At 44.6% G+C, this 13,539-nt stretch overlaps 1 protein-coding gene across 2 annotated transcripts in view; it reads left to right on the top strand.

Annotated features, from left to right (window-relative positions):
- The first annotated feature begins 1,869 nt into the window (after positions 1-1,869).
- The window catches only part of RPS6KA4 (ribosomal protein S6 kinase A4), a 407,770-nt gene continuing 396,100 nt past the window's right edge, over positions 1,870-13,539 (top strand). Inside the window, exon 1 of one of the 2 annotated variants that reach the window (XM_069645153.1) lies at positions 1,870-2,393. In XM_069645153.1, coding sequence (XP_069501254.1) covers positions 2,336-2,393 — 58 coding nt within the window. In that variant the 5' untranslated portion in view covers positions 1,870-2,335. The remainder of the gene's footprint in view (positions 2,394-13,539) is intronic. The other variant, XM_069645152.1, reaches the window with a different exon arrangement.

The following is a 13,539-nucleotide window of genomic DNA, read 5'->3' on the forward strand; positions in this document are numbered from 1 at the left end:
ACACGCCTGTGGCCGCAAGCAAATGGAACAGTGGGGAGATTCATGGGCAACCTAAAACGCACTCTACAAATATGCTCAATCACCAAAGGATCCTTTATGCATGCAATATGCACCTTGCTACGAGACTACAGAAATACGCCACATAGCTCTACAGGAACGTGTCCCTGAGCGCTAATGTCTGGGCGAATCATAAGAACCACACTACCACACAATCCCAACAAGTCCCTCTCAGCTGAATGTGCCGACACGTACCAAACAAAAGATAAAGAAAGCAAGAGCAAAATGAAGGAATGTGCCGACCGGAGACAAAAAGCAAAGCCCAGCAATTTCCAAATAGGAGATCAGGTACTGGTACGGTAAGCTCAAGAATCTAAGGTGGTCCCCACTTTCAATTCTGAGCCCATGACTGTGACTCACATGCAAGGGTCCATGATAACAGCAGCCAGCCCCACTGGTACTGTCACCCCGTACTCTTCATTCTCTCGGACATTTGAAGGTGAAGTGCATCTGGAGAACAGCAATCGAACAGGCAGTGAGGACTCGTCCGACATGGACTCTGAGTACAGAGAAGGAGAAATGGACGCTGGCGATAGTGACAGTGACTGCAATGCAGAAGACATTCTGTAGGTGCAAAGCCCTTCTTGAGGGGTAGGTCGCAAGCCATCCCGTTGGATTGAAGAAATTAGTTAAGACTGCACGCTTGTTAAGCAAGGCGGAGATGTAACGTCTTCTCTTTATTATTAATGTTTACGAAGGACAGACCCTGTCCCCTTTCTGTGTTTGTGGGTTGCAACCCACATGTTGTTCTAGGCGGAGCGCCCGCCTGTGCGCCAGTTCGCGCCTAATGAATAAAAGAGGTAACAGCCTGATTCAACGCCTCCGCGCTTCATTAATCATTGTCTTATTGCAGGCCACATTTGAATGATATGCTTCGCATGTTTGTATTCAACAGGGACATTGCCAGGGCTGCCAGGTGACATTAATGAGCCCCGGCACGGATTCGCTTCAGAACAATATTTCTGAGCCTGCCTGTGCTAGCCCCAGCCCACTTAGAGCCCTGTCCACACAGTACAGGCAGTGGAGTAACTGTGCTGAAAATGTTGGGCGGGGGACTCGACATCGGAAGAAAAGGTGCCCCAGCCAAATGAATGGGGACAGAATGGTGTGCCATGAAAGTTGGGGGGGGACAAACACCCCTGTTCCCCCCTAAAATTACACATATGAGTACAAGAGGCTATGAACGCAAATGCCTCCAAGTCATATCGCCCCTATTCCATCGACTCATAAGGATTAGATAAATAACATTACATCCATGTAGATAAATAACTGGATACTTACATACTACAAGCATCAACACACCAGCAAAGATGTCCTGCATTTTCCCTCTCTAGTCTCTACCCGCTAACCTAATCCTCTCTTTCAGTTCCTCGGAGCGTTTATGTATGGACTGTGCAAATAACGACGCTTGAGGTAAAGATCCCAGTAAAGTAACATCTAGAACTTAGTATGCCAGCATACATTTGCATGCTCCATGGGCATGTAAACACGCAGCATTCACTGTTCATATCGTAGTCTGATTGACAGCCTCGCATACTTAGACAGTCACGTGCAACTTACTATCAGCTTTTCAGAAAGACATTCCCTCTGAATAATGGGTAGGAGGGAACTATCGCACTTTCGGTTTACACCGTCTACCCTCCTCCCATTTCCTCTCATGTCTCCTCCTCTAGTACTTCCCCTTCTTCTTTCTCCTCCCCCGGTGCCTTCTGTGTGAGTCACTCTTTATCGCATTCTCGCCTCTCCTACTACTTCTCCGAGCTCCCTTTTCATCTCCAGCTTCTCTAACTTCTTTTCCCCTCCCCTCCACTCTTCCCATACGTCCCCCTTTTCCACCATACTCCCATGTATTGACACCTCCTCTTTTCTTTCGACCCTCCCCTCCTGTAACTTCACTCTCCCCCCCCTCCTCCTCCAGCTCCTCCCCGTGGTTTTCTTTTCCTGTCTCCCGCCCCTATCTTTTCCCAGCCCTCCCTGCTGTCAGGGCTCCTCCGGGCTTCCGTAGTCCCTGCCCCAGGTTGCTGTGGTTGGGGCTTCTCCCAGTTTTTCTGTTTCTTGGCACCTCTTGGAGAGAGCCGCGGAGGCCGGGCAGTAGCCACAGGGGCCGTGCAACCATGGCTTGCCCAGGCCCCACACTCACGGAATAGAGGAAGCCACAATCGCCCATGCTTCCCTCGGGGCAAAATCTGTGAAATTGAGGAAGTAACAAAAAGAAACCATTGGGTCCCGAGGAGGCGGGAACGGATAGGATCCGAGCCACCACATCCCCTGGCCAGAGATGGACGACGAAGCCCCTGAGGAAGATTTGTGCACGGTGGAGCTGGAGCTCACTAACGGTACTAGCTAGGGGTGCGAGGGCAGACCTCTTTTCGCTGGGGAGTCTCTGCTCCAGGCCTCGGGGTTGCTTTTACTTGGTTTACCGTAGTACATTTTTTATTATAAAATATGACTTCCCCCACACTACAACTCCCAGAATGCAACTGGTGGAGAAATGCTTCCAGGACTGTCTTGTTGTCTACGATGACATGAGTCATCTGCTAGCCTTAGTTGTGGTATATGGAGGGGAAAGTCGGTGTGACATGTCAGTTATAACTATACTGTAGCGCCTCTTTGGTTTGCTTTCGATTTAAAACATGTGGTTTCATTGCTAGTCGACCCAGCAGTATCGATGTAATGAGCCTCTCGATGGTGAAATGCTAATGTAGCCCGGCCAGTATAAGATGCAGGTAATGTTATGTGAAAGGTTCTTGGGTTGTGCAAAGATTATGTGCATTAGAGCACTCCGTGTGATTGCTTATTGAAGAGTGTATCCTCCTTCAAGGGGAAAATAATGCTGGTGGGTGGATTTGCATCCCAACGACCCCATCAGTTACTTTCTCCATATATTGTAGCATTTGAGTTTATTTATGTAATTAGACCAGGCCTATATTTCAGGAAAGGCTGTTAAGTGAGAGAAAAAAACATTGTCGACTCAACAATATTTTTTTGCAAATGATATCATGTAGACACCCCTAAGACCACCCGACGTCCAGGAACACGCTGAAGAGACAGCTGTTAAAGCAAGCCTTTTATTTGTTATGATTAGTTCTTTAAAACTGTTCACATTTACCCAAATATACTACTCATTTACAAGACATATACTTTACATTAAAATATGACAGAAATCCACACTCTTAATCCATACTTTTACATGACTTAAGTCAAAATCATGCATTCATACATGGCACCATGCTTAATACTTTATCATTGTGTACTATCCCCCATGTCATCTTCATCATCAACATTCACGTTTTACTAGTTCATGCGTTCCTTAACCTTCCTCCAAACGAAGTCCATTGTGCACAAGTTTACTTTCAGTATTTAAACAATAGCACCAAGATACCTCTCACTTTATGCTTTCGTTATTATGAACTATGCGACCCAGCATGTTTATGTACAGCGGGCCAAGTTCTCGACACTCGGTCAATGATCCTCTGGTAGTCACCCTTGGTCGTCAACAGGATACCCAGATATTTAAATTTGGCAACCCTTTCTACAAGGTTACCCGAGATGATCAATTTAGGTATAAACGTTTATTTGCGTGAGAACTGCATTACTTATAATTGATCACCATTGCGTTTTCCTTACCATACCCTTGTAGTCCTACTAAGGACCTCCTTAATGCCAAAGAAGTGCGGTCCCACAGCACTATATCATCTGCGTAAGATACGTACAGCACACTCTCTCTATACAGTCTAGGCAGGCAATTGTGCACACACATTACTTCCGACGGCAGGTCTGAGATGTAAATGTTGAACAGCAGGGGCGCCAGCATGCAGCCCTGTTTCACTCCACTGTTTGTTGGAATGTGGGGCCTGATGGCGCCCCTACTGTTCCGTCAAACTAGGACTGATGTTCTCATAGAATCCTTGCACAGTATGCAATAGTTGGTCCAGGCAGCCTAATCCACGCATTTTGGACCAAAGCCTAACCCTATCTACCGTGTCGAAGGCGTCTTTAACGTCCACCATAGCGACATACAAATATGGGTTTCCTTTGTTGTTAGATTCCAGTATCAGGAGTCCATCAGGCGGACACAGTGGACTGTCCCTGAACCTGGTTGAAAGCCTATTTGAAACTTATTATCTTTTTCGATTTGACCCAATTCGTCAATTCTCTCAGCACCAGGGAGGCCAAGTCTTTCCCGGTAACATCTAGCATTGCTAGTAGCCTAAAGTTAACCAGGTCACTTCGAGTTTCTTTTTGGAAAATAGGGGCTAGCAGGGACTTTTTCCAGGAGGCTGGAATGTTACCCTCTACAAAGACTTTTGAGAATCGAACTAGCAGGATTTCTGACCACGATTCTCGGTCCTTTTTTAGCACACATTAGCCAGGCCATTTGGTCCTGGTGCTCTGGAATTTTTTAATTTCTGAATCTTCCTTAGAATAAGATCTCCCATCAAAAATAGTATTGGGCTGGTTTTCGATGGAGTGTCTCTACAGGGGTCGCTATGAGGAAGATTGAAGGCACCTCCAATATAATTAACCCAGTCTTGCGTCCCTATGGTATTTGTAACCTGTATTGATTTTTGGTGTTACGTAAGATTTGTCACATTTTACCAGTGTCCTTGGCTAATCTTGCTGACAATGGACTTTACCATTTGAGCATTTTTATGTGAGCTATGCCTCCATTTTACCGACATTCAATATTTGTTATTGATGGCTCTTCTTTATAGTATCTCTGGGGGTCAGTGGATGTGCCCTGGATCTTCCTCACAGCACTCCTCATCTCTCTTTTAGCATTCCTTATTTCCTCATCATAGCAATGTCTAAGATTACCATCAGCCCTGGGTACATAATAGCCATTTTGCAAGGCAAAATCTGTGGTAAATTTCTCAACCATAATTCACCTTCATCCGCTGACATGCCATGTATTCAAAAAGCATTCTTTATTTTCTAAAATATGCCTTCCAGCCTTGTCTGTACTCTTCAATGTCCATTGGATCCTATTTCTGCTAGGGTTTACCTCTTGTCTCTGTTCATCCCGAGCCTCGAGGTCACCTAGCTTTAATGTCAGCAGCATGGTCAATGCCATCTATCGTAGATACCCTAAATTCTCTGATGTTTTCAATAGTTGTAGTACTTGCAAAACAATTGTCGAGGGTGGCTTTCCTAGGGCCATTTTTCCACTTTTTTGTGCCTGGGCAGTCGCCCTTAACACGACCATTCATCATTACACAGCCCCAACTTGTCTAAAAATCACACCATTGCATACCTTTCTCGTTCACTATCTTCTCACCCGGGCACCTACGTCTCTCGCATTGAAGTCCCCCCGCCCCAAACCTCCCAAAATGAGGATGTGGTCGATGGGCCCAGCTAATTTCTTACCAAGTGTATCAGGTATGTTTTCCATTATTGTTTGCTTGTTACCTGGGAGGATGGGTGGGGGTTTATACACAACAACCCAGGTCGATTTACTGTAAGGTAAGCTGACTTTTAGGGCTAAGAGGTGCGTGCACTCCTTGCTGTTAATTCTTTTGGCCTTTATGTTGCACTTTGCGTCTATTAGCAATCCCCTGTACAGGCGACCGTTAAGGCCTTTTTTAGCCAATGTTTGAAAAATGTGGTACCCGTCCATACGAAGGGGTTATATAAGCCAGCTTTCCTGTAATAAAAATATATCATTTTGGAGTAGACCTTTTTGAGGAGCCCTTCTCGCTTAACAAATGTGAGAAGACCTGAGTGTTCCAAGTACGAATCGACCATTTTCAATTCTTCCCTACTTTTCTGTTTCAGAGAACAGAACATATGAGCCATTTTAAGATGCCTACCACCTTCTCCTGCGTAGACCCTGCACCCCCTTTGTTTGCTGATGTCACTCCACAGTTTTAGCCTGGCACAGGAGATCTGCAGTGGTCAAAAAAGCATGTCTATGATGGTGACCTAGTTAAGAAAAGACATGCGTAGAGCTCTGAAACAAATAGGGTGTGATTCTGGCTTGGACAAGAAAGAAAGGGCAAGAAAAGTGCATCAGACATAAAAATTGGTGTAGAAGTATGCAATATTTGCGTCTTCAGCATGATGCCGAGTGCATGTTATGCTGTAATAACTGACCTGCCTTGGCACTCTAGGCTTCTATGTAAATATATACATTTGTAAACTGTATATCGCAACTGTATGAACCTATGCATTCACTGTAAATTATTGCACAGCACTGTAACTAAGCTGAGAATAACCTTACTGCTCCTGCGCCCCCTTACCCTTGGGTCTGGCGCGCAATACAAATGAATAAATCCAAAATACAAACGTTACAAGCGGTCTGCAAGAAGGATTCTAGATCCACATGGGAGTTAATTAATAATGGTGGGGTGTTCCGACATGAGAAATCCTTGGTGATGGTGGCGGAGAAAGACTGGATTGGTCATTATCAGTCTTTGTTCTCTGACCCGGGTGAGGATTTGCCCAGCGCTAAAGCTAGGGATAGTGGGGGATGAACATTTCTTCTGGATGGTCATGATGCTGGTCTGATGATTGGAAAGCTCAGTGCTTCCAGGGCAGCCGGTCCTGATGGGATCTCAAACTATGAACTAAAAAAAAAACAGACCACTGGATTAGTGTTGTTTTAACAATGTTCATGCAAATCATGGCCAACAGAACAATTCCCGGATCTTGGAAGGAAGCCTTAAGCGTGCCAATTTTTAAAAAGGGCGATAGGGCGATAGTTTTTAGGATCAGCCCTATCGCCCTTTTGGATGCGCTGGGAAAGCTCTTTGCAACCCTCCTGCTTCGCGATCTGAAAGACTGGGCGGATAAGAGTGGTATTTTGGACCCGAGGCAGACAGGCTTTGTGAGGGGTGTGGGCACCTCCTTAAACCTCTTCTTGTTAAACTTACTTAAGGAAAGAAGCTTTGAGAAGGAATTGATGCTGTTCTTAGCCTTTGTGGACCTCGAACAGGCATTCAATAGGGTCCTCAGGAATCATCTGTGGGCGAAACTGAGGTTGTGGTGCTGCCCTGACGATCTTATAGAGGCAATTGAAGCACTTTATGCTAACACCTCGGTGCGAATTAGGCTCTCTACAAGGGGAACGCTATCAAGTAAAATCTTCACCTTCCGGGGCCTGAAACAGGGGTGTGCTCTGGCCCCGTTACTTTTTTGTCTATATATCTCCGACTTGGGACTGTTCCAGGAGAATGTGCGTGCCTTTCCACCCTCAATAAACGGAGCCCAGGTTCCGTGGATTCTTTTTGGAGATGACCTGGTCTTCCTTGACTGTACTCCTATAGGCCTCCAGCACCGCCTCCAAGCTTTTGAATCATACCTTAAGAGCAAGGGTATGAAAATCAATGTAAGTAAATCTAAGGTCCTCCCGATGAAGAAGGCAAGAAGGATTAAAAAAAAAGAGACCTTTACCTGAAGGGTGGGTGGAACTCCTCTAGAGACAGTGGATTCAATAGTGTATTTGGGGGTCATTATTAATATTAGTCTATGGCAGAGAATGATCCCTATGGTGAACCAGGGTAGGGTGTTAGACCGGAAATTTGGTAAATTCACGCTAATTCCCATCATCTCTTTCTATAGCCGGTCAAGTGGCACAGCGAGTAGAGCGCTCGCTTTGACATCAGTGCAGAGCCTGCGAACGCAGGTTCGAATCCCGGCAGCGCCAAACTCAGCGTTTCATCCTTCCGAGGTTGATAAATGAGCACCACACACCGTGGGTAATAATAAGCAGCGCTCAGATACCTGAGGGTTCGTAGCGCTATATAAATGCCAAATTATTATTATTATTTTATTATTTATAAGCAAAAGGTGGCACAGACCATAACCTATGGACCCGAAGCTGCTCTCCGCCTCTCATGTGAGTGTTGGGAGAAATTGGAGGGTCATTTTTGGCGCAAGATTTTGCGTCTGCCAAATGACCTGCCACTGTGTAAAATTAGATTTGAACTTAGGCTCCAGTCTTTGGAGTCATTAATAGCTTGGAAGATGGTTTCACTATATAGAAAATGTTGAGAAACCGTGTAAGATCCTGACCTTGACGAATAGGGTGGTCAATGGACCACTTGAAGAATGGAGAAATAAGGTGGACATTTTTCTGCGGGGTAAAGATGTGTCCGTTGACCTGCTGTTGTCTAACCCAAAGAGTGTGAGAAAGAAACTGCTGCTCTGTGATTGGATTACCACCATGGATCAGTGCAGTGGTCTAAGGTCTAAAGATCCCCTGTCTGTGGAGGGAGGTAGAGTTAACAAACTTACGAAATTTATGATCAAATTCCCCGACCTCAAATATCGTGATCTTCTGCTTAGATGTCTCCTAAATATCTTACGCTCTAGAGAAATTCTGTTTAAGAGGAAAATGGTGGGGATTGAAAGTGCTAACTGTCGATATTGTATGACCTCTTGCTTGGTGGAAACTCCGGAACATCTAATAATGAACTGTGAAGCTTTGACTAAGATTCAAATGCTGTATTTAGAGGAGTCCTCATGGATGGAAAAAACCCTCTAAAAAAGGGGAATGGTGGAAATGGATGCTAATTGGTGACAAGCCTAGAATGGTTATAGCTGTAATGAAAATGTTGGAGGTTGTGTTAACCAACCAGGGGGAAACGGGGAGGGAGGAGTGGGGTTAAGAGAGTGTTGGGATTGATGCACATCCCTATTGTCTCAATGTCAATCTAACATAGTATCATCTCATGAGTTGGAGGAGGGGATGCTGTAATATCTATGGATGGTATTTAGAATGGAGCTGTAAAGGGAAAAGGTTTAGCCTGGCACAAGAGGTTGTCCAGGGGGATTGTAGAGATAAAGTCGGTGCCTCTGGTTCTTCACTAGGATCTAGTTGGTTGCCCAAGTCTGTGAACCTGCTTCATTGTCTTCAAATCATGTCCGCTGTTTAACTTGTGTCGCAGTGCACTCTGCTAATTTGGAACATTGTGTTGTTGACCAGCTCAATAAATTGGAAGTCCTTGGAGTCCAGAATTCGCAAGGGGTATATTCTTTGTAGTACTCCCATAAAATGAGATCTATTGATAGGGGTGTGACTCTTGGTTACCTCTTGTACTGAGCTTTTTACAGTGACGTCCCGTTGGCCTGTGTGTTAATTCTTTCTTTGCAGTATGTTGCTGCATTTTGTCATTACCGCGTTCTTGCTGAATATTGCTCCCTATTTGCACACCCAATGGATTCCCCACTATTGCGTCTTCATTAATTGAGCTTCCTGTGGAGTCATGGTCCTGTTGCTTGCTGTTACTCGATAGTGTCATCTGGGGTTGCCTTATTCATGTTTTTGTTTATTAGCACACCCCGCTGACTGGCTTTCTTTTTTTCAATGTTTTCCTCACAATTTTACTTGGCTCCTTGAGATCAACACTCTCTGCAGTGGCCTTTTTGTTTACACCTTGGTTATACTTCCTCTGTTTTGCCTCAGTTGACTTTTTGGTCTGCTTTTTGTAATTACGCCTCGGCTTCTTTACTTTCTAGTGAGGAAGATTGATGATGGCTCATTCATATCCATGTCATAAATGCTAACGTTTAGCGCTTCTTCAACTGGAATGTTTTCAGGGAACCTAGGCACCTCCAACACTTGATTCAGCTGTGCCTTGGTCTGCTGAACTACCCCCCCCCCTTCCTCTCGCTTCTTTGTCTGTGCCCTCCAAGTAGACTCGTTCCACTTTTAAGCAAGTGACTTCTTCCAATATCTTCCCGCTCATTTTCAATAGTACTTTCATTGCAAACTCTATGGCGGTAAGTTGGGCATAGACCACGTTATGGGAGGCAATAGTGTCTGCCATACTGCTGGCATCCTCTTTACCTTCGTCCTCTCTGTAAAGTAGAGGGGATGCGGACAAACCTTTTGTGTGTATGTTGGGTATTGGAGGGTTGCTGTTCTCGCTCTGTATTTTCCATTCCAATTCTAGTGCTTTCTTTACTTCTATCCCCTCTCTCTCCGTTGATATCCAGTCCCACCTCATTATATATTTCTGTAAGTAGTAGTAGAGTCTCGCAGAATTATTATCAATTGATATCAGTGTGCGGTCTAGGTGTTATTTTTGCTTGTTTGCCCCTCTTGTTGAGGCTCCTCTAGTACTATGGGGAGTTCTGCCTCCTTGGTGTGTGTAGCCACCCCTCATGAAAAGAACGCGATGATTGTCTGAGGGGCTTTACGATTTGTCGCTTTTTTTATGTGAGTAGCTTGTTCCCAGGAAATCTTGCGTGCAAAATTTCCCGTTTCCATCACTTCCAGTCTTGATCTTCCTGTATGGGGCTTTGTTACGCAAGTTATAGTCGGACGTTCTAGTTCTTAATTTACCTGCCATTTTCTTTGGTAGTTTGTGCTCCACCAACCTGCCGCCTTCTGTGTTTTGTAATTATGTAGTGCAGGCTAATCGTACCCACAAAAATTTGTTTACCTGTTTTGTATACTACCGTGGTCACTGGCTTTTCCTCTCCTGAACGCTGTTAATTACTGCTGTGGGCGCCCCCCCTCGAGCTGGGTAATGCACCTGCGGTGTACTAACACGTTCACCCTTTTTAATCGGGGATGTGGGGAGATGGGATGAGGCATTGCTCCAGATAAGATTTTGAAGTGGGAGTATTTTATTCCCTATTTTTAAACTTTGAAAATAAATGTGATTTCAAGAGTAAAAATGACTTTTCTCCTTAGCAAGAGAGTAAAATGTATGTAGCATCCAGCCGACATGTCTAAAAACTGTATGGAAATCATTACCATGCAGCAGCTTTCTGCATTCTGACAGAATACACCTTTCATTATTTCTGTAAGGTCTGGCCATTTTATCTCTCTGAATATATTTAAATGTTGAAAACACTAAAACCTAGCCAAATACATACTAATGCAAACATGAATTGTATTGTGTTTTGAGGTTCGATAGCAGAACTGTGTTGACGTTCAGTGAAAGTCCTCATTTCCTGGAGGTATTACTACCTAATGGTATGCCAATGTTATGATACAACGGTGCAGAGAGGCTTTGAACCTGTAACCTACGGATCACAGCAACGAGCATTCCACTGCCTCGGCTATCTTATTTGCTTACATTCTTCGGAGGTTGGTAAACTGATTATCGACTGAGGTATAATAATCAAAATGCCTAGATGTTGGATGAACCATGTATGAAGCGCTACATAAAGTTAAATGCCTATCTGAATTATCACAGGGACAGGTTTTGCTGAGTTTCTATTTCAATTAATGGCGCTTGCAGTCTTGAAGATTTTGAGAGGCTATAACACCTGTGATTGGTGTAATGACAATCACTCGCTTTTGAGCAAAAACTCTGCTCCCACTGACCATTTATAGTGATGTACCCCATTGACTGCAAGGTTGAATGGATCTAAACTAGACCGTACATACTCATCATTTTACACACTTTTTATAATTGGAATGTAAATTAAATTATAATTGTAAAAATGAACTGCCTCTGCATGATTAGGCACACAGCACAGGAACTCTGAAAAATACAATTGTGCGATACTGGTTTGCTTTCACTAGAAAAAAAGCATAATTTGTTACAAAAGATTATTTCTCAATTACAACTTAGTTTTCCATATTATTAATTATACAATCCTAAAATGCTAGGAAAATAAATATGCACAGTGCTTCTGTTTGCTCCATGAACATTTACACACAACACAGCAGAAACTGAATGAAAAGAAAACCATCCCTTTTCACAGTGTGCAGTTTCTTTTTTTTGAAGGTCTTCAGAGAAATACATTCTGTTTCAGAGGATTTTCTCCCTGGCTTGCAATTGCATCCATGTAGATAGAAATCAGAAGAAGCATTCTGGGTTCTGTCAAGCAACCTCACCTTTGCACTGCCCTCTGCTCTAAGTTTGTGCATAAATGTACACCGGAAAATATTGAAGCTGCCGTATTTACAAGATTTGCATGCTTAAAAAGGCCTGGTACGAACCATACCCGGAGGCCTGGGGATAGGGATTGCTATATTCAATAGTGTCCACTCCCGCATAAGTCTGTCCACTGTGATATTATAGTATGCAAGCCACAATTGGAGTCTCCAAGTCAACTTAAAGTAGTACTTCAGTCGTATCTCCTGTTCCCTGTCTCCAGGGGATTTTAGCAGAGCAAAAGACAGGCAGTAATAGCGAATAACGTTTGGGTTCGCACTACCTTACAGTCTATCCATGGGCAGCAGGGCTTGAAGGCTTTGCGAAATGCTACCAGGCAAGGGGGGGGTGCAATCGACTCCCCCGACCGCCAAGCCATGTGCCGCCTGTCTCTTAGCTCCACTGGCCTCAACCCCGAACCACGCCGGCCCTCGCTTTCTCTGCAGTGTGCTTCACTGCTAACGCCGCAACAGTCTGGAGACAGTAGAGGAAATAACCATTCAACGTGGGTTACGTGTCAAGCCCACCTCGTACTGCAATCACCGAGGCTGCCTCTGACACTCAGACACAGCTACCCAAGCTTTTCAAAACTTGCTGCCTTGGCTGGGTATCTGAACGTGCGAATTCAAGGTGAATCCCGCATCCCATGGCCCATGTTTAAAACTCCAAAACGGGCCTGTTTAAATGATTAATAGTGAATTCTGTATTGCAAATGTATCTGGTTCTATGTGATAAACAGCCGAGTCATCACGGTCTTCTGTGCGTCAGGTGATATTGTTGTGCTCTCCTGTCCTTAGAGAGATTGTTTCACAACTTCCAGCCATTTTCAGCTAGATTGCTTCTACTGATGTTTGTTTTTAGTTTTGGCTATTAGGCACTGCTTAAGCGCCACCTTTAAGCTGAAACTATTTCATTGGCGTGCGTGCTTCTAGAAAGGAGAGAACATGAGGAGGGATGTACAGTCTATGGACGTTGTTCGGCTACCCACCCACCCACTAACTGACCCTTACTATCTCCCCCTGACTCGTGTAGCGTCATCAACACATCATAGGTCCTTTTTCCCCACACTGAACTTTCGAACTGCTGCCATATTGTATTTGTCATTTGTATGGTGCCTTTCACCATTGGCGTGGTCCCAACGTGCACTGTAAGTTGAACGCCCTTGGGGTACAGAAGTCCAGGTATGGGAAATTGGTCGGAGAGGTTTAGAATGCATGTGTGCTTTTTAGCCAATACAAAGGTAGGTAGAGGTGGCCAAGTCCCTACTAGCCACCCAGGTCAAGCTGGCATGTGGATGGGTGCCAAGAGGTAGTCTGTAGAGTGTGAGTGTGCAGCAGAGTTGTGTGCAGCTAGACCGAATTTGTATTGTGGGGAATAGCTGCATTTGTATGGCAGAGGTGTTGTACAATGTGTCTTAGCGTAGTGCATGATAACGGATGCATGTGGGAGTGGGTGGTTGTGCTTTCGGCTAGTTTTCATAAACATGGAGTGTGATGCATACCTGTGTGTCTTGGTTGGTTTCTTGATTGCATAGATGCAGCTGAATTTAGAAGGGGGTGAGTTCAAACCGCGGCTAAATTCTCCACATTGACAATATAAATGAACCTAATATAATGCAATGCGTACACTCAAGATTCACTTAATA

Source organism: Ambystoma mexicanum, chromosome 2p (assembly GCF_040938575.1).
Source record: "Ambystoma mexicanum isolate Mex_15411 chromosome 2p, UKY_AmexF1_1, whole genome shotgun sequence".
Classification (NCBI taxonomy): domain Eukaryota; kingdom Metazoa; phylum Chordata; class Amphibia; order Caudata; family Ambystomatidae; genus Ambystoma; species Ambystoma mexicanum.